This window comes from Carassius auratus, chromosome 50, assembly GCF_003368295.1.
Source record: "Carassius auratus strain Wakin chromosome 50, ASM336829v1, whole genome shotgun sequence".
NCBI classification, from domain to species: Eukaryota; Metazoa; Chordata; class Actinopteri; order Cypriniformes; family Cyprinidae; genus Carassius; species Carassius auratus.
This window is the reverse complement of record NC_039292.1, coordinates 20628511-20653405: the sequence shown is the minus strand read 5'-3', so window position 1 is coordinate 20653405 and position 24895 is coordinate 20628511. Positions and strand designations below refer to the sequence as shown.

At 35.5% G+C, this 24895-nt stretch overlaps 1 protein-coding gene and 2 gene segments (V, D, J or C); 1 reads left to right on the top strand and 2 right to left on the bottom strand.

The window, feature by feature from the left end:
* The first annotated feature begins 9870 nt into the window (after nt 1-9870).
* On the top strand, nt 9871-10484 carry LOC113067318 (immunoglobulin kappa variable 1-9-like). The segment is given in 2 exon segments: nt 9871-10066; nt 10171-10484. Coding segments are annotated over 2 exon segments (363 nt in total).
* A 770-nt stretch (nt 10485-11254) lies between these two features.
* LOC113067310 (G2/M phase-specific E3 ubiquitin-protein ligase-like) lies at nt 11255-20609 on the bottom strand. 4 transcript variants are annotated; one of them, XM_026239706.1, is made up of 9 exons: nt 13731-13872; nt 13555-13617; nt 13197-13274; nt 12998-13051; nt 12431-12636; nt 12181-12283; nt 11921-12083; nt 11675-11778; nt 11255-11461 (listed from the first exon to the last, which is right to left on the bottom strand). In XM_026239706.1, exons 2-9 carry the CDS (start codon nt 13596-13598, stop codon nt 11284-11286), a joined length of 930 nt encoding a protein of 309 aa, XP_026095491.1. In that variant the 5' UTR covers nt 13599-13617; nt 13731-13872; the 3' UTR covers nt 11255-11283. The 4 variants fall into 4 exon arrangements, with proteins under 4 accessions (XP_026095491.1, XP_026095492.1, XP_026095494.1 ...); XM_026239707.1 differs by having other exon boundaries at nt 11380-11521; XM_026239709.1 differs by lacking the exon at nt 11255-11461 and having other exon boundaries at nt 11701-11830.
* A 1774-nt stretch (nt 20610-22383) lies between these two features.
* Nucleotides 22384-23045, bottom strand: LOC113067314 (immunoglobulin lambda constant 7-like). The segment is given in 1 exon segment: nt 22384-23045. A coding segment is annotated over 1 exon segment (393 nt).
* Between the last annotated feature and the right edge of the window lie 1850 nt (nt 23046-24895).

The window sequence follows — 24895 nt, the reverse complement described above, 5'->3', positions numbered from 1 at the left end:
TAAAAGGACACATGTTTTCCCATCTTGCAGTTCATTCATATCAGTTTATATCTTAAATATTTTGCTCACATAACATTATTAAAATTCTATTCATAATTCTCTTTTTTTCCTTATTTTTATTTATTTGTTTGTTTGTTTGTTTTTTGTCTGAAAAGACATAAAGAAAGCAGTCAGCCCAGTCGTGTTTGTGTTTCTTCAGAAATGGAGATGACAGAAAGCTGTGGAGGCAGACATTTGCAGCAGTACATCTGTGTTAGTTTATTAAACTGTTGCACTGTCCAAATACCCACACTTGCCATCTTTGCACTTGACCAATCGATTATTTATTTGACCTTTTTCCTGTGTTTAGCCCAAGTGTTCGAGTGAGCATGATGACCACAAGTGTGTCGAACTTTTCATGACCTGATGACTGTGTTTCCCAATCCTGATCCTGGAGAACCCCAGCACTGCACGGTTTTGGTGTCTCTCTTATCTCACACACACACTTTTGAGTTCTTGGAGTCTTCACTGATGAGCTGATGAGTTGAATCAGGTGTGTTTGATCAGGGAGACATCTCAAAAGTTTCGGGGTTCTCCAGGACCACGATTGGGAACCACTGCCTTATGGGACACACTTAAGTGTTTACAGAGATTTTTAGGTTTATTTTTTATATTTTTTTTTTACTTTGCATTTTAAAATACATTTCTAAATGTCTTTTCAATAGTCCCTGTTACAGATGACAATTTAATTTGTGGTGCTTCTAATTAAGTGATAAAAAGCAGTTGAAAATGATGTACAAAATAAATCTACTTTTCTGTGCACCAAGAAAACGTGCAGCACTTTGTTTTACTACCAAATTATTCTCAATATTTAATTATTATTATTAAATTGCACATGCATTGGAAAGGTTTGCGTGACCTCTTGTGAGATTTCTGCAAAACGTCTCACAATTTATTATACCAAAAAACTTGATGATGATCTCTCACAGGACTGGTCATGTCAGCCGTGATTATTATTCATTATAAGGTTTTTCCTGTGTTTCTTTTCTTTTTTTTTCTTGTTTCTTTTTGATACAGCCATTACAATCATAGCATGTTAGCAAAGTGTGAATGGAACATTTTTAATCTTTTTTTAGTTCAAATTCAAAACATTTTTAAGTTTTTAAAAACCACCCATCTTTCTTAAATAAAAGCAAACAAGTATCATGAAATTGGTTTAGTTGATATAAACACCAATTGACATTATTTCATTGTTTTGGAGATGTTGTGTTATAAATTGTGTATTGATCGTTCATTGGTTTGAAGCCAGGCCTTACACTGCACAGACTAAAACACATTTGTGAGAGAAGTCAGGAACCTTGGAGAAAGCTTCTAGAGGAAAAAGACACATTTACTGCAACAATAGATGAATTCTAGAGTCTCTGAGAACTACACGTTAATGGAGACTCGTGAACATTGCCTCTGTAAAGTTTTCTTAGTTCTTACATAATGAAATTGTTTAGTGCAGTATTTTAACAATTTTACTTTGTACAGATGATCTCATCAGCCAAATGAGGGGTTTTGACCAAGTGATGCTCTTGAAAGGAGTGAAAGAAGAGGATGTGGTAAATTGTCTTCATAGAAAAAGCTTCTCTAAAGGTCTTAAAACAGCTTCACAGAACATTAAACTGTTCATTAAACCACTTCTTCAGAATCGTTTGTGTTTTTTGTTTTACTTTGACCAGGTCTGGGATCTGTCTGAAAATGGGATGTTAGGACGGAGAGATCCTCTGGCTGAGAGAAGCTACACCACATCAGTGCTGGATATCAGCCACAAACTGTTTCCAGACACGAGAGAAGAAGATCATGATGGGGAGATGAAACCAGTTTAGATGTGATGATAAGGAATCATTAAATGTCTTTGTATCACATGATCTGTGTCACAGTTGACTGGATGGAATCTTTTTACTTTTAAGGACATTTCATTACTCGTGTGTGAAAGTATTAATTTACGATATTAATTAATTGTTGATGATCCATTATTAATTTCCTTTAATCTTATTTGTGTTGATGCCTTTTTTATCCACTTTATAGTCTATGCTTCAATAAAATTAATATGGTAAATATTGTGTATTGAAAATTCTTGGTAAATTCATAATTTTCTAGGTAGGCTCAATGTGCTTATTTTACACCCGGATTATTTTTTACTTAAGACATAAACATTTTTTATCAAATTAATGACATCTGGAACAACAATACACCATAAAGTTATTATTGTATGTTTTGCCACATCGAGTCAGTCTTTCGTTCATTATCTGGCTCGGCTCGGTGTTCATCTTCAGTTCTCTCTTCACATCAGTTCAGTCAGTGTACTGTTGGAGTAAATGAATTACTCCGGGATATTGGCTTGTTTTAACTAAGAGGGAATGTCTGCCACATTAAAAAAGTTAACAGCTTAAGTCATTTGTGGATTAATGCGTATTGGAGACGTGATTCATTTAAAATGATTCAGTTCGATTTGGTGAACTGGTTCAAAAAGATCTGGTTGCATCGAGTGATTGGTTCGTGAACCGGATATTACTACACTGCAGTGAATGCGCTAACAACAGACCCGGAAGAGAAGACAATGCTGAATAAAGTTGTTTTGGACCAAAATGTATTTTTGATGCTTCAACAAATTCTAACTGTCCCTCCGATGTCACATGGACTACTTTGATGATGTTTTTCTTACCTTTCTGGACAGACCGTACACACAGCTTCAATGGAGGGACTGAGAGCTAAATCTAAAATATCTTAAACTGTGTTCTGAAGATGAACGGAGGACTTGCGGGTTTGGAACGACGTGAGGGTGATTTATTAATATTTTCGTTTTTGGGTGAACTAACCCTTTATTGGTTTCCGTCGCAGTTTTGTATTGGTTCTGATTTGAATGTTTACCTGATAGCTGATAATTAGGCCATTGATTAAATAAATAAATAATTTTAATTATTAATACAACTATACACAGGTTTTGTCAAGAATATCATTTTTCTTTATTTAAACTACGTACCAACCTTTCAATAGCAAACAGTTCGGTTTGTTTTGCTAAGAATTAAGAATATGGACCTAAAATCAACAATATTCACAGAATACTCAACATAGCTGGAATTAACACAAAACTTTGACATTACATTTTTTTATTTTTTATTATTGTTATTCATTAATGCATTATAGAAATACAGGAACTATGAACTGCGTTTGTGGCTTCATTGTAGTCTTAGACCTGCAAAAGAGAAGGAAATTCATTAGGACAATGTACCACTTAAACCACATTACCAGTATGTGAGATTATCCATACACATATTTATATGGCAATCTCAAAAAAGTTGTAAAAACTTAGTTGTTGACAAAACATCATCATGTTCAAATTCGTCCAACACTTTGGGGAAACTTTGAGCGGATTCAAGTTCTTGACAGATGTGAACTTATGTCCATTATTCATTTTATGTTCATGAGTAAAACAACCAGATTATTTTGTTCAGCGTCATGTTTAGGAGTATGGAAATGTAAAGCCAATGTTCCTACAGAAACAGACCAAAGTAAAACACTCTTGAGCATTTTTTTAAAAGAATTACACTTTAGAATAAGGTTCAATTAGTAAATGTTAGTTATTCCATGGTCTGTCTGAATACTGGATTCCTCTTGGAATTCTTGGAATACTGGTTCCAAGTCAGTTTAATCCCTGTTCCATACGCATGCGCTGCTTTAATAAATGCATATATATTTTTGCTGTTTTTGAAGTAATTAATTGTTTGTAGAGAGAGACACGCAGACAGTCTTTATATTTTCTTCTTGTTAAAAATTATATAAATTATAGATGTTTCTTTCATGCCAAAAACCATTAGGATTTTAAGTAAAGATCATGTTCCATGAACATATTTTATGAATATAATTTCCTACCATAAATGTATCAAAACTTAATTTTCGAGTAATTAAATGCTTTGCTTTGAACTTAAAATATTTTTGAAAATACTGACATTTTTTTCGCAATATTTAGATGTTTTTGCACCCTCAGATTCCAGATTTTCAAATAGTTGTATCTCAGACAAATATTGTCCTCCTAACAAACCATGCATCAATGGAAAACTTAATTATTAATATTATTGATATAAAAATCTCAATTGGAAAAAAAGAAAATAAAAAAACCCTTATAACTTGTTTTGTGGTCCAGGGTCACAAATAGGCTTGAATATTTACATTGTCTACTTTATATGTTACATAGTCTCTATTCACTTCAAGTCATAAGAGGTTGTAGCAATTACATACGGATATGGATTTTTGGGATTTTTTTATGGTATTTCCGTACACGTAGGAGGCGCTTAATTCCTCTGAGGTGTGGCCTCTTTTCTTCAGCTTCTGAGACACACACTCTTGTTTCGAACACACACATAAACAAAAATGTAAATTCAAGAACTGATGGACTAATCTCAGACTTTAAATCTGACCACCCTCAAGTGGAAATTAAGTAGGATATGTGACCTGTGCTGGCAAAATAAGTCACAATGAGCAAAAATGAGTTCATTTTTTTTTTTTTTTTTTATTCTCAAAGTCCTTCAAAATAATGTTTAATTTGTTGAAATCTGACAAAAAAACTTACTGAGCTACACCCATTTGAAGTTCAAAGAGTTGGTAAAGTAAATTTTGTAAAGTTTTCTAAAGTTTCCAAAGCAAAATGACAGCGCAACATTGCATCTTTTCCTGCAGTTCTTTTCTTAATAATAATTCACTAAACAAACATTTGGAGTTGTGAAATATTAAGTGATGTCAATAACTGCTCACCTTATCTTTTTTCCAGTTTTCCAGTCTGATCCAGTTTCCTGGATCAGACCTTAAACACAATGAATGACTTAAACAGTCAAAATCATCCCGCCTCTCGCTTAAATGAACAACTTATCAACTGAGGTTAATTTCTTGAAGTACTGTTTAGAGACGCATACAATGAAAATACTGCATCCATGACATCCATGACTTGTAATGTGTCATTTGATATGTTATAGTTGTAACAGAGACTCACTTTTCATGTTGAAGCCTAGTGTCTCGCCGCCAATCATTAATTCATGTAAACACACATCTCATGTTTAAAGACTGTACAAAGACAACCAAACAATAATGTATACAGTAGTAGACAAAAGCTATTTACAGAGCTGCATTAAAGTTTTCACAATAGTTTAGAAGAGTGGATTTCGGTAAACTGATACATATTTCTGATGGGTAGACATAGTTCCTGTATAAAAGACTATATCTATAACCTTTTCAGGGGAATGTAGTGTAGTGTTATGGTTCTTAATCGCGTTCACGTTACAACAAGATGACATAGTCCGTCTATCACATCCGTCAAAAGTGCACAAAAAGAAAAATGTACCACTCGGTAGATGCTAATACTCACGACCGATTGGGGTGTACACATAGACCTACGGTTTAATGTCAAACGGGAATGTTGAAACGGATACGATGAGTTTTTTACAACAATTTAAAAAATGACAATACAGATACAGTAAAAATACTGAACAATAAGTATCAACATGCTTTTTATATTTGCAGTGTTGTATATGTGTGTGTGGTATATATTACACAATGTTTGAGGTGTTGTTTGCGTGTGTGTTTGATTTCCTGTAAGTTCTGAGTATGTAACACGTGTTGTATGCTTTTTGACTTGCATGTGTGAGTTTTACATTGTTCTGTGGCATTAAAAACTGAAATTGTTCCTGCGAAACACGACCAGGCGGGTTCCCTCAAACTGACTCCTTCTCTCCCGCTCGGTGGCTGGGGAAGAAACATCAACAGACATGTTTTATTTGCTGTCATTTATCATCCACCAAAACCCAACAAAGATTTTATCTGTAAGTTTTCTGAGTTTTTGGCTGATGTCATTCCTAAATTTGATAAGCTCCTGATCTGTGGGGACTCAACATTCATGCCTTTGCTAATGATTTAAAAAATGTGATAAACTCTTTTGGCCTTAACCAATGTGTAAACAGGCCAACACATAATCTAGGCCATACCTTGGATCTTATTATTTCCCTTGGTCTTTAAGTTTCAGTCACAGAAATATTAGAATCAGGTTTTTCAGATCACTTTCCCATTAAATTTGAGATCACTGTTCCACAACCTCCTAAACTTGTACTTTCAGTTTCTAAGCGTCGCTGTTTCACACCCTCTTCAGCAGGAGAGTTTGCTTCGATGTTCTTGGGCTCTCAGTTTTATGCCAAGAATGGTATGGTTCTTCCATCGTCCTCAGATAACATTCTCTCTGCTTTCTATTCAACAACTGTAGAAATTCTAGACACAGTTGCCCCTTACCGGCTTAAGTCTATTAAACCTAAACCGGACCCCTGGTTAAATGACAACACAAGAGCCAGTAGGCAACATTGCAGACAAGCTGAAAGGAAGTGGAAGAAGGACAAATTGCAAGTTTCTCTGGGAATGTTAAGGGATAGTCTTGTAGAGTATCAGAGGGCAGTAAAGGTATATATGTTGCCACTAGGGGCTATAAGAAACAAGCATAATCTGTCATTTCATTGTTATGCAGATGATCCGCAGATTTACCTGCCTTTAAAATCAAATGACAGTGTCGCATTAAACCGATTGCAAAATTGCATTAATCAAATTAAGCTGTGGCTTTCTCGCAATTTCCTTACTTTAAACGAAGATAAAACTGAATGCATTGTTTTCAATATAAGATGCATGTCAGTAAATTCAAATTTAAGTTTGGGAGCTTTGACTCCATGTGCCAAACAAATTGTTAGGAATTTGGGTGTGACTTTCGATTGCAGCATGAAATTTGATACACAGATTAGCAATGTAGTAAAAATGAGCTTCTTCCAACTTCGTCTGCTTAGTAAAGTTAAGCCTTTTCTTACAAGGCATGATTTGGAAAGAGCTTTACATGCCTTTATTAGTTCAAGGCTTGATTATTGCAATGCTCTTTATGTCGGTCTGAGTCAAACATCTTTTTCCCGTCTGCAACTTGTACAAAATGCTGCTGCTCGCTTTTTAACCAGTACTCCTAGAAGAGCACACATTACTCCGGTTTTAGCTACTCTCCACTGGCTTCCAGTGCGTTTTAGGATTGATTTTAATATTTTATTGTTTGTTTTTAAAGCTCTAAATGGGCTAGCCCCTGAGTACCTGTCTGAGCTTTAAACTCTGGGTGGACAAAATCGGCGCTTGCGGTCTTCTGATCAATGCACTTTACAGGTCCCTAAGTCGAAGCATAAACAGTGGGGTGATAGGGCCTTTGCTGTTGCTGGCCCTAAGCTTTGGAACAAGCTCCCCCCGACATGTACTGAAACAGACGTTGTACTCTTTAAAACCAAACTTAAAACTTATTTGTTTAAATTGGCATTTGATACGCAGTAGCGGTGTAACATTGTAACATCATTGTATTTTCTCTACTTCTATTCGAATATTGTGTTCAAATGATGTGTTATTTGTATCTGATGTAAAGCACTTTGGACACCTTGTGGCTGCTGTAAAGGGCTATAGAAATAAAGTTTGATTGATACCGCTCTATCTTATGTGTGACAGAGTCCTTCAGTCTGAATATACATAAATATGTGAGCAACATGAATGTACGTGTCTGTAATTTTGAGAAGGCATTGTTTATGACCAGTTTTTTTTTTAAATATGTTTAAAATGTGATTTATACACTCAATAAACATAAGTATATGTTGAATACACGATTAAAATGTATTGAATAATGTATGATTCATTTTTCTTGCACGCTGTCCTTATTTTCACTGAGAAACGGTCATGTACCGGAGGTCCGTTGTCTATTTTTTAAACCGATGACTGTCACATTCGTCATTAGGATAATCCCTTATGACATGATATATTACGAAACAGATGACGAGTCACAGCTGCCGATTATTCATGGATGGTGTCATTTCACGGCTGGTTTCACAGTTTCACATATCACACTTCACGGTCAGGTGGGGAGGGGTCAAGGTCAAAGGTCAAAGTCATCAATCAAATCTTGGCAGGTGGTGCAGACTAATAACTACTGAGACATGATTAGTTCACCTCTCGGATCTTCAGGTTTGGGTTTGAGTCATTTGTTCATCCCGTGACAGCCCTACATACATTATGCAGTGTTCCCTTTGTTCCTAGTCTGGTGTCTTGCATATGAAATTTGATTGGGGGTTTCAAGAGAATAATCTTTAACATTATTATAAAACTAATGTGTCGCATAAGCATCAACATATAATATACACTTTTTTATTAGATTCATTTAGATCATGATATTCAAACTCATAGATACCAAACATCATATAGATGAGGTTATATTAACTAGTGATCCATAATACGCACGTATAAAACATATACAATACACAAAACACAATATACAAGAACAGTAAAAACATACACAATGCCTTAAAATATATGTGAATTAATTCAAAGAAAGGTTTTTATATGGATTAATTAGAGGAGAGTCGCTTTTATGTGTATTATGTGTCTCTTTTAGAGACTTGAGTTTAGCGTCGCTTAGCCACATTCCTGGGCGTCATAAACCTAGTGTTATCAGAAAGTGTCCCTTTGGTTGCTAGGGAACCAGAGGCCTGTCCAGTCCATTTTGAGGAGATAGCTTCCTTTTGGGGGAAGGGTCCATAGACCCTTTGGTTAGATGAGGAGGCGTTAGATATTATTTGTTAAATTTAACAAATAGTTGTGTGTCTGATTTATCCAAATGCTACAGCAGTCTGTGTCTGAAAGAGAAATGAGAAGTTCACTTCTCGAGTCGTCAGGTCTGCAGTATTGTACACAGAAATTAGTTCATAATTCCCAAACTTCCCTTCAAACATGTTTACAGTGATGCGTTTCTGGTCCCAAATTGGTCTAGGCCTCAATAATACCTACATATAATAACAGCATATAGTTACTAATATGTAATGTTTGTATTCATATGATAAACTAATCAATTCTGTTTCCAGTACAGACTGCATAGTTTCAGTTTATAGAGATGTGATGTGACTAAAGAACGGAGAAGTGAGGGAAACTAACAGACTAATAACAGATAATCTGAAACAATGAATGATTCATTTCTTTTTTTTCATAATTTGGCCTTGGTTTTATTATAGTTTTATTGCATTAGCAGACTAATTTGAAATGTAGCATTAATTAGATGTTTCATGGAATAATAATTTGGCTAATAACATATATTTTAATTATATTCTGCTTAAAAAAAAAAAAAGTAAAAAAAAAAAAAAAAAAAGATTTGTTCATTTTGACGAACGAGATTCAAAGATCTGAGTCAGTAAAATGATCCCCATCACACATCTGAAGCAGAGCACAGAGAACAGCGGTGTGTGTTCCCGGTCTGTGTCTGTTCTCGTGGAGTTCCACTGAAGATAAAAACAGTTCTGGACCAGAGATGACTTCTCTTTCACTCTTGTGATTCAGCAATTTATTTGTCTTAAGTGGACTTCAACATGAGAAATGAGAAAGAAAACGAAATTGCTGTGTCTGAAATTTGTTCAGTTGTATTTTTTATGCTATTCCTAATTGATTTGTTGTTCATAATTTACCATAATAAAACCATAGACAAAAGTTCCTCTTGTAGCCTTATATTTTCTGTAGTCTGCTGCTTTTTCCTCATGTTATTCATCTGCAACAGAAAAATGAAAGAATACATATGTTTGGCATCTAAATGTTTGACTTTATTATTGGAATATATATATATATATATATATATATATATATATATATATATATATATATATATATATATATATTATCTTATTTGAACCGAAACTATAGGAATCAATAAGAATCAGAATCTATAAGCAGAATCAGAATCAGATTCAATCAAATTCAAACAATACTGAATCCTAATTTTATATATTTGTATTGTATATGTGTTTGTTGGCAGCTCAGTCTGTTGTGAATCCTGCCCACTTCTTTGCATGGTCAGCACATGCTTCAGTGCTCTGAGAGTGTTTATAGAGCTGTGAGTTTAACACTTCATGACTGAGAGCAGAACAGAACACAATCTTCATCATCACACAAGACACAACAACAACAATGAACAACATCATCATCCTCATCTGGACCATTGGGGTTTTTATTCAAGGTAGGATGTCTATTTTTGATAATGGTAATGTTATTATTTTTTACATCAATTTAATATTCTGTTATTAAGAAGATTTGCAAACTATTTTATTATATTTTATTCAGCCTCCAGAGGAATCACTGTGACTCAGCCTAAAGTTAAAACTGTCCAGCTCGGTCAAACAGCTACAATAGAGTGTAGTACAGATCCAGGAATATACAGCAGCTACTTAGCCTGGTATCAGCAAAAACCTGGAGAAGCTCCTAAACTCCTCATTTATTACATAAACAGCCTCCAGTCAGGAACTCCTTCTAGATTCAGTGGCAGTGGATCAAACTATGGAAAAGATTTCACTCTGACCATCAGTGGAGTCCAGACTGAAGATACAGGGGATTATTACTGTCAGAGTTTACACAGTGGTGATGTGTTCACACAGTGATAAAGAGTCATACAAAAACCTCCGTCAGTCAGAGTCACAGTGACTGCACTGATACAGCTGAGAGACACTGCAGCTTGAGGAGATACAGTTTGTAACAAACAGCAGTTTCATCACAATACAATATAACATAGATTCTTGTTTTTTATTATATGATTTGACATTTGTTATTATAGCAAAACATGTCACGATAAGATTATGACTTGATTAACACAGCACACATTACAGCCATAAATAAGATGACATCCCTCAACTAATGTTTCCTTCTGGTATTTTTGAACATCAGAAAACAAATCACCTGAAGACAGACACTTCATATAATGACTATAACACGACATGTTTCCATGTAGGACTGAAAAGAGTTCCTTCTTGTGAAAGAGACATTGGCAGTTTCTATAAAGTACCTGTACATTGATGGAAAAAGAGGCTCTTTGTTGATTCTTTTATTGCTGAAAATAATAATAATCTTATCCATGATACTAGGAGCCAGAGTGATTCAGTAACAGCTGTGAGAGACACAGATACTGAAGGACACACATCAGAATGAATCATTGACTGAGTCTCATCACAGATCAACAGTTGATTCAATCATTCAGAAGGTCAGTACGACTGCTGAGAGTCTCAGTGTGAACAAACCTCATCTCTCCATCAGTCCAACACAACTGACTCATTTCAGAGAATAAAGAGTCAAACAGTCAAACTCATATTTGAGTGATTGTGTTCCTCTCAGAATAGAGCAGCTCCATCAGCAGATGTTCAGCGTCCTCACAGGAGCTTCATGATACAGTAAAACTACACAGAGTCAAGAGTAAGAGTGTCTGAGACAAGAATGTACCTTATCATCTTCCCCTGTAACAAACAGTGGTTGGCAAAGGTCTTGATGGGTATTCATGATCTTTGGTAGTTCATAGAGCTGCAGGCCTTTTCTGAGCTGGTCGAGCATCGGGATGAGTCTCATGGTGGAGTGAAGTATAACAGCTCTAATAGACAATATAAAAGTGTTTCATCAGGAGATTCTACTTTTGTGGTAAAACTGTTTACTGTAGGAAAAAATATATAATTGTTAAATTATAATTTGGTGACATTTAAAAGTGGTTTCACAACATAGCTTTGCAAGAAAAAAATCCAAATCAAGTCACAAATTGTTGTACAATACTCCCTTGCCATAATGAAAACCAAAAATGTTAATATACCTTATTATGCTGTCCCTTTTATCCACAAACACGATTCCAGTGTATCCGCAGGTCACAACGTCACCAATCAGGTCGCTGATGTTGTCATCATTGGCGGTGTTTATCTGAAAGTCGATTGGCGTTAAGTGAAAGTTGTTCTCATTGCATAATTGTGCTCTACGGTCAAACAAACAACTCATTAGATTTGTGCAATCCATGTCATAATGAAGTTAATACTATTATTGACCGTGATAAAATTGGACTTACCTTTACAATTAGCTGTAACAGTTCCAAATCTGTGACATCACTGGCAGACACTTGAATGCTGTCAGAGTCACCAGAGAAGAGATAACTGAAGCACCATTCACGCAGGAAGTTAGGGCAAGGTCCGCCTTGTGCCAGACTAGCTGCCATGACTTCTCCTGCAGTCCTAATAAATGGAATAATTAAACAATTGCATATAAACTAAAGTAGTACTGCAATTAATACGCTTAAAGACAACATGCAAAAAGAACTTAATTACACACCTGAAGTAATTACAGTCCAAACTGTTAAGGCAGTAAACGGGATTCTTCCCTTTCTTATCTGGACCTTCAACAAAGAGTCTTTTTTCTATTTCTACCAGCATTTCTGGAAAACAACAAATACATGAAATACAAAAGGTCTCTTCAAATGTTCATTTTTTCATCCAATCAGCATTTGAGCCCATTGCACCACCAGAGGCCCCCTGTTGACATATATGTGTCTGATTTAACAAATATGGACATACACCTGTACCTGTGAGGAATTCTTTGGTAAGGGCACCAGTATCAATGCCTGCCTCGGCAAAGAATGTGACCTTAAGTCTACATTTGGGTGAGGTCTTCTTCTGCCGTTGCCACTGTTGCATGCCTCTGTTGTAGAGATCAGTTCGCGACACACAGATGGAAAATGTGTTTGTCTCATCAACTTGAGAACCGATCCAATTCAAGATATCCTCAGAACTGAAAAAAATAAATAAAAACAGACATTTGAACATTTGAATCACAACTAAATCTATGAGTGGTTTTATGATTTCATAGGTGGTTGCTACTGTCTCTCAGGGTGGCCGTTAGGCCTGGTACAATACTCGCACATCCTCCTATACTGGTGACGTTCTCAGGAGTGAGGTGAGGCTTCAATGCAAGTCCAAACGGGTAAAATATCACAAACATACCATGTTTCTGGATTACTAGATTTCTCTATGACCACACATAACATCACTTTTCAACAGGAAATAGCTAATTGATACTGCAGTATCTCTTTAAAGGTTTATTGTTCAGATAACATCATTCACCACCATAATTCCCTAATATACAATTTTACCTTTGAAAGGTACTGATTGGATCACTTGACTCATGGCCATCATCATCTGAAGTTCTGCACACAAAGTAAACAGATTGTCCTGAATTAACAGTAAACAATTACATTTAAAATGTAAAAATTTGGCAGGAAATCTCCTTACATCTAATTTATTGTCAAATCAACATTCAACATAAAAAAGTAGCACTGAAACCAACATTACCGTAATCCGCATACTGGCTGCATGGAACTCAATGATTTCAGGATGAAATGCATTTCCGCACACAGGACACTCAGCTGTCTAACAAATGAATTTACAATGCATGTGAATAAAGCATCACACTACTCCTGAAATATAAGAAAACATATCGAAGCTAAAGAAACTTAAACAACACTTGTAGAGCCTAAATTTATAGCACCAGCAAAGTGACATGTATAACACCATGACATGCAATTGGTGCAAAGAAAATACCTTGGAAAAGACCAATTACAAGTTACAATGCTGTTTTACATATATTTGTGAGTGCTGATAAATGGCATTTGTAAATTAAACTTAAAAATAACAGCAAAAAGTATCTTACCTTGCTTTTCTCGTAGCAAAGGGCAGCTGAGCCTTCATCTTCATCTTCTTCCTTGCAGCTTTCCTGGGGATGAAACACAATAACAACACTTTTCAGCGCAGTACACAATAAAAACGTGTAATTTTTCAATCCAATAAATCCTGAAATAATGCCTAAAAGACCAAGCTTTAACATACTTCTTCAGCAGAATCGCACAAATCTACAAGTTGTTTTTTGCATTCCTTTATGTGTCCTGGAAGAATCTGAAGCGGAACCATTTTCTTGCAGGTTTTACACTGAGCTTTGGGCATCTTCTCAAATTCCTTTGCTTCTGGTGGTAAAGGAATTGTATCCAGTTCTTCTTGTAAAGGAGCAATGTACATTGTGTATTTTCCATTCCCGCTCACTGCTTTTAGCTGCTGGCCGGTATATCCATTTAAATCTGGAGGAATAACAGCCAATCTCCGCTGCCCACCCCCACCTAAAATTGAACAGTTGTAGATACTAAATATAGCCAATCTGGATATACAGCAATTACTCATCTAGGGAGTACATTGAAACACAATTTGAAACCATGGACATTAATACAGTGTATATGCCTACATACCTGTGGACTTGTGCAGCAACCTGCCTCCACAGATATTTGCCAGTCTTGGATATGTGCTCAAAAGCAAATCTGAAAACTGAAATGACAGAAGCAGGATTAAAACTGTATTAAAATGATTTTTATTTGGTCATACTAATATTTATTACATCAAGCATTAATATGAATTGTAAGATGGGTGTTTTTAATCTTTAGATATTACTTTAGGCAAGGAAGTTAATTAAAGATTACATACCTCTGAATGTGTGATGTTTTCATTAAGGGTTAATGAACGTTTTCCAAGGCCAGCCAGTACAAGCTGCAGTTCCTCTTCTCCATTTGGTGTTTTTTCACGTTGCTTTTCAAGAAGAAAAAAGTTCACCAAAAAGCTCTTTTCCAGGTTGTGTTGGTGTATATGGTGCAAAACGCTTTTTGCCTCTTGCCTCCTTTCGGATAAATCCAGGAAAAGACCTAAACATATAAGATGGCAAACTATTATTCTCATATGTTATCATCTATCAACACAGAACAACCTAACTTAAAATATATCTACATTCTCAATGACTGATTATGTTATGTATATTTTGCTTACATTAGAATCGGGGCCTAGTTTGTCTAAAAGTACCTACACTGGGTGTGCAATTACAAAATGAATGCAGACAAACGACCCATGTATCCTACCGAGCCATTTCTTGTTTCACAGACTGTCCAGAGTCATTGCGCTGAGGCCTCACTGTCGGCACTGACTGTGCTCCCTGTCCAACAGCAGCTTCTCCTGTACTGCCCTGACTGACTGGCATGACATTTGCCAGTGCACTGTTTCTCAACAGCAACACCAGGTTTTGAGCTGTGCTTAAGATGTCTGTTAATTGGCCCTGAGTAATAAGAAAGACAATAACTAAATGCCAAATGTTATAGCCATAGGTATTTTTTAGTATTACACAGAACACCTGCAAAACACATTAATCATAGTAGGGCTTGTCAACGCCCGGGTCTTGGTCCACATTCAGACCAAAAAGCAAGCTCGTCCGAACCCGTGCTGTCCATACCTCCTGCGGCTGGTCTCAAGCCACTGACTGTCTGGCTAATAGAATGCATGAATGTACTGATGACCTTGAATGACTGGTTTTGAACAAATGTTGCATTGTTTATCAATAAGTTAATTAAACGTTATTTTATTACCCTCAATCGTTCAGGTCCTCTGGTCGTGAATAAAAAGCAGATACTGAATCACTGAGTCAAAAGTTTGTTTTAGCACATTATGCTCATTGACATTACAATGACTTGCTGGTTGACGTTAACTCATATATCTGGCTCAGTTGTCATTACTGATTTGGTCGACATTGCTAAACATATGATAACAGAGCAGTTTAGTTCTAACATCACTAACTATAACGTTACTTTCACACAGAGCACTTCATCAACGCTAACGTCGTCTAGCACTAGTTAACAGCGAGTAAATAGGTTGCAAGCAAAAGCAATAACGTCTATGAGTTGCAGAAATGTATATCATTATAAAGTGCTATCAAAATAGTAAAATCGTATAAAAAATGTTGAATAAACACGTTATTTATTTTACCTGTGATGCTGAGCCTAGGCTAGCAGCCTCAGGTCTGTTGTTAGCCATCTTTCACCTTTGACGCATGCGCGTTAGATGGAATCGAGGTTCGATTACCTGCCCTGGGACGGCAGTGACGTCATTTCAACTGTTCTTTACTCGTACCCACAAACTTGAATTTGTGTTCATAGTGAAGAATTCGTAGTCGTAGAAATCAGAGTTGTACTCGTGAATGTTTACAGTCATAGCTTCTAGAGTCACGCTCACATAAAAACACAAATGTAATTTTATTGACTCACGTGTATGAAAACGTAATTTTGCGTGACTAAGTTAATTTACGCACAAATGTTTAAAAATACGAATATATGAATGCTTAAAGTTGTGCATACATCTTTTTGAAAGTGATCTTACACCATGGGGCACCCCTGGTCTATGGTCTACACCTATTGATGAGCTAACATTAACATACACTGTTGCTAGGTAACTTCAGACCGTTAGCTAGCTAACCTTAACATTTAATGTTGCCTAGAACATTCTGTGTCCACTTTAAACAGCAGCGTTTTCTGTCAGCAATGTATGACAAGCAGACTCTGGCTCAACTCATTATACTCAGATGCAGAAATAAAACAAGTCTTAATAATAAATATTTTTCTAATCTAGAGCTATTAATGTTCACTTACAATATTTGTTCATTTAAAATGGAAGTTAATTTGTAAAAATTGATTTACTTGTTCAAAGAAAAGGCCTAATGTCGAGCTGGCCTGAGTTAGACTATATTTTATATAGTGTTATGGTTATGTGGTGAGCCTGAGTATAGTTTTACACATCAGCCCAGTCTAGTCTGTAAAGTTATTGATACGCAGTCAGGTTTTTTTTACACATTAATCTGAAAATGAATGTGGCACACCCAGTTTTTAAAATGTACATCCAGAGACTATTTTCCGGCTATGTGGACTCAATATGATCATAACTCAGTTGTTTTCATATCAGAGCACAGATGAGGTGGAGCTGCTTCAGAACAGAGAGGGTGAGATAGGGAAAAGCAGTAGCAGCGTTACAGGTAGGTTATGTGCTGTATGAAAGGCCAGGTGATTTTGATTTGTTGGTGATAAAAGGGAAGAAGAGTACATGATAAATAGTGAATACAGTTTGAATATTATCAAGTTAAATTTTCTTCTTGTAGGACCCAAATTGCGTGTTGTTATTTGTTTAGAATATTTTTTTAACATGGTCACATCATCACATGGGTGTGGTTTCATATTATTTACCTGCTCACTTGTGTGGTGGGAGAGAAACAGAATCAGGCCCTGATTGTTTTCTGTTGACTGTTATAATTAGGGCTGTCAAATGATTAAAATTTTAATCAAATTAATCAGAATTTTCAGTGGATTAATCAGGATTAATCATTATTTGCAATTACACCTGAATCCTAACCATTTTTTTTTCTGAAATGCATACCAAAAGATAAATAACAGGACACAGATACATAATTTTCATGTATTGATTCATCAATATGTGGTTATTTTTTTCTGAATTTCAAAAGTTTAACATTTACTTAGATCAAATTTACCTGAGCACTATATCAAACCATGCCATTTAACTACAGATAGTGTAAGAGTTTTAGGTAAACCAGTGGTTAAATATAGCCACATATCCATGATATTATGCATAGAGAAACTCGAAAGAATTAACTCAGAAACACAAACATGTGCCGCCATCACATAAGCAGCACTCTGGGCACTCTTGTTTTTGGGAGGTGTTCATTTTCTCTGCCACAATACTTTAGGATCGATATTTTCACGTTCTGAAGGCTTCAAGTGTAATTTTCGCTGCATTGCATGTAGGCGTTCTGCGCATGCGCAGTGTGAAACACAGGACGCTATAACAGGAAGAAGCTCCAGCGTATCAACTACCAAAGTCGTCTCTGTTTAACGAGCTTTGCATGAATGTATTTGAGAGTAACTGGGGTAAAACCTTAAGCTTCTTCGATGTTTTCGTCGCGGCGCTCGCTGTTGTTTTTTACTATCTTGAGAATTCAGAGATTGACGAGACTTTCCCGGCCTGAATAATTTGTCACACAGCGAATGCGTGAAATGCGTTAAAAAATTTGATGTAATTAAAAAACCAACAACTAATTAACGCCGTCAACGCGCTATTTTTGACAGCCCTAGTTATAATATAGTTTCAGTTGTGATTAACTTTTGCTTATTTTTTTTATGCCATGCTTTCATATCAGAGAACAGATGAGGAGAAGCTGCTTAAAGACAGGGAGAGTGAGACAGGGAGAAGTAGCTCAGAGTTGCAGGTATGTGCTGTGTAAAGGGTCAGGTAATTAATTTTAATTATGTCATGTCAGAAACAGGCTAGCACATTTTCTTATTTCATAGGTGAGACAGGGAACATTTTTAGTTAAAGTTTAATGTTTATTTTTTAATGTTTATTTATTTAATTTCGGTCCTCACAGACAAAGTTTTTGACTTTATACAATTATTCTCTCAAGTCTTGGCTATTCAACAATAAATAAGGTAAGACGTCTTTTTCTTATACATAGTAGCCTATTATTCTTTTTGGCAGAATTTATCATTATAAACAACTTATTTATTTCCTGGATTTTGTATCACCATAGTCCCAACTGTATGTAATGGGAAGAAATTCAAATCGAAAACATTTTTCCCCATTTTGTGTCCCCCCCACTTCTCAAACCAAAGTTACACCCTTGATTCCTTCTATACAGTGACTTTTATGTCCCAGTGATTTATTTAATCATATTTTCTCTAAAATGAGTCACAGATGTATAAGATATGGCTTAAATTGTATGTTTAAAGGTCTTCTTTATCACTTAAACAGGGATAATAGAAATTATAAACACTATTTAGAATTTAACACACCTTTTCATTGATATATGCATTCAGCTTTATTATGTCCTCAGTGCAAAACTTCCACAAGAAATAAAATTGTTGTTTATTGTTGTTTTTCTTCAATTACCGTGTCCCTGAAGTCATTTTCCACTGTTAGTACATACTTTTTTGCCTTCCAAAACCAACTGCAATTTCATTGAGACAATTTTATATAAGTGAACTAATTCATTTTTTCCACTGGAATTCACCTGTACAAACTTAGGTAAGCTTCAACTCTCACTTATGACTTTTTTTTTTAGTTTCTGAAATGTTATCCTGCTTGTCCAACCCTTAATGTTCCACCCTGTTAGGCTTTATTATGGAGAATGTTTGTCCTATCAAAAAAAAAAATGTAAAAACAATTCTGACATAGTTATAAAAGTTATGTTTATCTGTAGAAGGTTAGCTAGCTAAATGTTGATCACTCAATGAGCTATGGCTAACTCAGCTCAAAATGGGTGGAAATTCTAATAGAATAAACAGTATTTAATGTATATATCAAATACCCCTTAAGATCCCAGGTCACTGGTACAGAACTCGATCTTGGAGGTAAAAAAAAAAAAAAAAAAGAGAGATCACCCACTAGGCCGAGCGTGTAAATATTACAATATTTAATACAATTAACGCAGCGTCCATTTTTTCCCATCATAATTATCATCATAAAAAAATAAATTAAAAAAAGAATAAATTGGCATCACTGTCCATTACCGTTTCTTCTTGTGATGGTTTTTGCAGTTGTTTGTTAATCTAGTTAATCCAAATGATTTATAACATCTTTATTTTTAATCAGATATAAATAAAAATAATTTATTATGTCTCTCCTCTCTAATTTGTAATTTATTTGTCTAGCCATCTGAACAGATAATCGTTTTGCCCCCATGATTGATTGTGATAAGGAACCACATAGCTATTTATTTATTTAATTTAATTTTGTATTTTATTTTTTTGCTTGTCCACCGTTAACAAACCACCGTGTTCCACCCTGTAATGCGTCTTTTCACCCTGTTAGACAAGTCATTTTAAATAATAATTTCCCAGCAACGTTAAAAGTTTGGCATACTTTTGTCTTATTTTGTGAGGTGAGGAGCAATAACAGCATATATATGTTTTCTAGCAATTTTTTTTATTTGTATTATTTCTTTTTATTATTATAAGTCTGTGGTTAACTGAGGCCGGCGCGTGTTTACAGGTGAACTAGACAGACACATATTGCGAGAGTACAGTGAAGCTGGCAAATAAGAGAGAGATCCCATTTGTAATGTTTTTATTATATTTATTCATTTCATTTATTCAATTTATTGAACAATGTTTTGGAAATATTGCACTCATATCAACAAGTTGTCACCCCATTATTATTCTAAATCTAAATTAACTTTTCTTTATAGCGCTCACACTCCACTCTTAGTTTGGCATCAATAGTCAACATGAGAAACATCCTAAAGTACATCAAAAGTGTCTTCAAAACTAATAAAACTCTCCAGAAAAAAAAAATATGACTTTTACTGGTGATGACTAATGACTTTAAATCCTGACACGTTTCTGAAGGGTTTTGTTGTGTTAGATGTGTGTGTGAGAAAAAATAAAAACAAGACAGAAGTCATGTGTCTCACTTTATTGCCTGTGTTATATTTATATACGCCATTTATTACTTTTAGAAATGCTATGAATAGCTGTGCACACACAAGCGATGGGATTTCAGGTTAACAAGCACCGCTTGCAAATCATTACATCACCACTATTACCAGTTTGCCCAAAAATGAACAAGAGACTTGTGCTTTCATCAGTGTGAGACTTCATTAATGTAAAGGTGATACTGTTGCTGGAACAATATACAGTATGTGTGGCTCACAAGAAGTCAGAATAAATTGTAAAACCAGCAGTCCAGTCTACAATAATAATTATTTACACTGGTACTTACAGAAACCTGGAGAAGCTCCTAAACTCCTCATATATGATGCAACAACCCGTTACACTGGAACTCCTTCTAGATTCAGTGGCAGTGGATCTAACAGTGATTTTACTCTGACCATCAGTGGAGTCCAGACTGAAGATACAGGGGATTATTACTGTCAGAGTTTACACAGTGGTGATGTGTTCACACAGTGATAAAGAGTCGTACAAAAACCTCCGTCAGTCAGAGTCACAGTGACTGCACTGATACAGCTGAGAGACACTGCAGCTTGAGGAGATACAGTTTGTAACAAACAGCAGTTTTATCACAATACAATATAACATCGATTCTTGTTTTTTTATGATATGATTTGACATTTGTTATTATAGCAAAACATGCCATGATAAGATTAAGGCTTGATTAACACAGCACACATTACAGCCATAAATAAGATGACATCCCTCAACTAATGTTTCCTTCTGGTATTTTTGAACATCAGAAAACAAATCACCTGAAGACAGACGCTTCATATAATGACTATAACACGACATGTTTCCATGTAGGACTGAAAAGAGTTCCTTCTTGTGAAAGAGACATGGGCAGTTTCTTTAAAATACCTGAACATTGATGGAAAAAGAGGCTCTTTGTTGATTCTTTTATTGCTGAAAATAATAATAATATTATCCATGATACTAGGAGCCAGAGTGATTCAGTAAGAGCTGTGAGAGACACAGATACTGAAGGACACACATCAGAATGAATCATTGACTGAGTCTCATCACAGATCAACAGTTGATTCAATCATTCAGAAGGTCAGTACGACTGCTGAGAGTCTCAGTGTGAACAAACCTCATCTCTCCATCAGTCCAACACAACTGACTCATTTCAGAGAATAAAGAGTCAAACAGTCAAACTCATATTTGAGTGATTGTGTTCCTCTCAGAATAGAGCAGCTCCATCAGCAGATGTTCAGCGTCCTCACAGGAGCTTCATGATACAGTAAAACTACACAGAGTCAACACACAGAGAACCAACAGTGATCTGTATCAGTGTTTGAGACTCACTATTTGGCTACACAGAATAGTTTCATAATTTCCTTCATCTGCAGGTGTTTTCATGCTTCACTGAGTGACATTTGATTATAAAATATGAGCTTGAGTTCTGGGGCCTCATTTATGTAGATGTACTTTTCTGAATTTCTGAAATGTCCCCAAACAATTTATAAAACCATCCACACAGAAATGTTCCTAAATCCATTAATATTTATAAATCTTAATTCAATTTAAATTCAAGCATAATGTAAACAAACACATAAACCTGCAGAACAACCACAAATATCTCTTCATGGTTCAGAAGAAGTACACACACAACACTGATCAACACAGACACTAATAACACAATATCATTACTACTAACATAAATCTTGTATTTCTGAAGAGAATGAGTCAATGTTTAATATGATCATCATGTTTTAGATGTAAGATATGATTCCTGTCAGTCAAACTGAACAGACTGCATTCAGTCACTTCTGATATCTGGACGTGATGCTTTCCATTTACCCACAGAAAGATTTATATTCTTACAAAATTTGTTTTTATGTTTTATGACATTTTCATATACAGTACATTTGAATTCTCTCTTGACTACAGCAGAAGTGAAACTGGTGTGTTTCAGTCCAGATCATGTAACCAATCAAACAGTGACTCTGGGAGTGTGAGCTGAAAATCTCATTTGCATTGTCAGGGTGGAGTGATTGTGATCCTCTCAGAATAGAGCAGCTCTGTCTCCAGAGACCATGTTCAAACCCCAAGAGCTTTATTTGACTAGATTTACTGCTACTGATCGAGCTTCTGAAAAACACCTGGACAAACACTACATGCATCTTCATCTGTTAGTTGAATGATGTTGTCAGACACAAATGGAGTTTGTTGAGAAGCTTTATTGAATGTTGCAGCAAACACAGCAGATTGAAAGATCAGCCAGTGCTTTGACACTAGAGCTCTCTTTCAGTATTGAGTTGTAAATGACTACAGCTGCAGCACTAGACTCATGTGAATCCTGCCTGACACAGGACACTCAGATACGCTCATCTTCAGGAGAGAGCAGCGCTCACTGGAGAAACATCAGCACTGCGAGCGACTAACAGCGACTCTTGTGGAACGAGGCCTCATGAGGAGCTCCATCATGTGTTACTCTGCAGACGTACTGCTCTCCCGCTTCCCAGCGTGCTTTGCTGAGGGTCAGGACACTACTGCGGCTGTAGCGGCCGTCCTGCTCGCTCTCTGCGCTGGTCACAACCCCCTCGGTGACCTCTGAGCCGTCCAGTGTCCAGCTCACCAGCGCCCCCTGTGGAGAGTAAGAGCTGAGCAGGCAGAGCAGTGCGGCTGAGTCTCCAGAGATCTGCAGAGAAGAGGGCGGCAGCAGAGACACTGAGGGCTTCACTGTGGGACCAGCTGCAGGAGACAAACACAACACATTCACAAACACAGAGAAAACACACTGCAGCTCCAGCACTCTTCTGCCCTGCAGCATTCACAGCATTTCAACAGGACTTTCAGCAGCAGACATGAGGAGTGCAGTCAAAATCACTACAATCTCATCATTCATGATATTCAACATCACTACAGCTGATAATACTGTATACACAATATACAAACTAAATACTATCACATATACATTCAAATGAAACCTCATAAAATGGAACGATGCACATGAATGCTGACCAGTATAGTCTCAAATCTCACCATAAAGTTTTTACATCATCTTACTAAACTAAACTAAATTTTCTTACACTATTAAGAATATGTTTAAACTTCAAAAAAATTAAAACTTTCAAGCTGCTATTGAATTAATATCTCAAACCAATTGCAAATTATTTTATTTTTTTTACAATCGCTATGACAGTTTTTTCAATACATTTAACAAGTTTGCTAAACTTCTTTCCTAAACGCACCAACACACGTAAAACACACAATTGGCAAAACGGTTCATTTCATCAATTTAATCACACATTGTAAACTAAACCCCAAAACTAATTTTCAAAATACAATAATAAACTAACACAATACACTATGTCTAACAAAACACTGCAAACATGTTTCAAAATCAAATAATTATTCAAAACACTAACACATGTTCTCTTCCAACAGGAACATTTATACAATCATAATCATTTGAAGCCTCTCTACATTTTTGTTTCGTTGGGTTTAGTAAATGCATGCATTATGTTTCTTTTGCTGCAGAAATTCAATACAAAAAATAATGACCATCTCAGAGTAGCTTTATAAAATGTACAGTTTATGTAAAAAAATAAAATAAAAAAAATACAGACACAGAATTGCTGCAGTTAAGACTTTATTTGCAACAGGACATTAGAAAAGGAGCGAAAACAAAAATATGTAAAAATAAAAAAAAAAATGCAATATAGCTGTCATTTACAGTTTTTCTCAGTCACTTTTGGTGCATTTCTCAAATCATAAATCAAATTCTCAAAACTACTAGTACAACCTCCACATCATCTAGTCATTTATAAACATCATAAAACCAGTTTATCATTCTTTTGAACAAGTTGCTTTTGTACATTCATGCAATTGATTACAGTATGCACATTTATCTGCAGTTCCCTACATTATCAGTTGCTCATATCATGTTGCTCAAAATGTATTATACAGCTGTCTGTGCAATAATCTTACCAATCAAAACATCTTGTCTTTAGTTCATCGTATAAGTCATGAAATGCAAAATGGTTACATAATCTAGTTGTTATAAACTGTCAAGCACATTTTTCATTTTTACCCATCATTATTAGATTTGTTTGTAAATTTGGCATGAATTTTGATCTTGATTTTGAGCAAGACGCTGGCTTTTGCATGTAATCCATGGTGTTTTGCTATTTGTACGAGTTGTTTTGAGAAATGCATTTACTGTTTTGCAAATGTCAAGAATGATTCAAGAAATGTGACTGAGAAAAACTTTATTTATAATTTTTGTCATTAAGTGAAAATACTAAATTTAAAGAACAGAAAAAGCCACAGTAGAATAAAAAGTAAATAAATAAATGTGATCTAATCTGCCCAAACTTCTACGTTTGTAAGTTAGTTGTAAGTTAGTCTTAGAACATGATGTTATCTGTTCTGACATACAGTGTGAAAGCATTTGTAAATTTGACTGTAAAATTACATTGTTTTGGTCTTGGTTGAGCTTGTGTGTAAAAGAAATTCAAGCATTTTAAATTGGTGTTAACTGTATGCATTTTGTGTCAGAGCAACTAGAAATGTGTAATTGTATAGACTACACAGATGGATGTTGTTCTAACCGTGTTAAGAGTTTAGGAAACTTGTTAAAGGTATTGAAAAAAACTGTAATAGTAAATAGTTGATTCAACTTTTCTAAATGTGGCCGGACGGTGTAATTTTTGGAACACAAGAGCAAAT

Bases quoted from the DNA above. Each gene is read 5' to 3' on its own strand.
- LOC113067310 (XM_026239706.1), bottom strand. From the start codon at position 13,598: ATGAAGATGAAGGCTCAGCTGCCCTTTGCTACGAGAAAAGCAAG. The intron at 11,779-11,920 runs GTAAGTCCAATT...ATCGACTTTCAG, and splicing joins TGTTACAGCTAATTGTAAAG to ATAAACACCGCCAATGATGA. The intron at 11,462-11,674 runs GTATATTAACAT...ATTGTCTATTAG, and splicing joins AAAAGGGACAGCATAATAAG to AGCTGTTATACTTCACTCCA.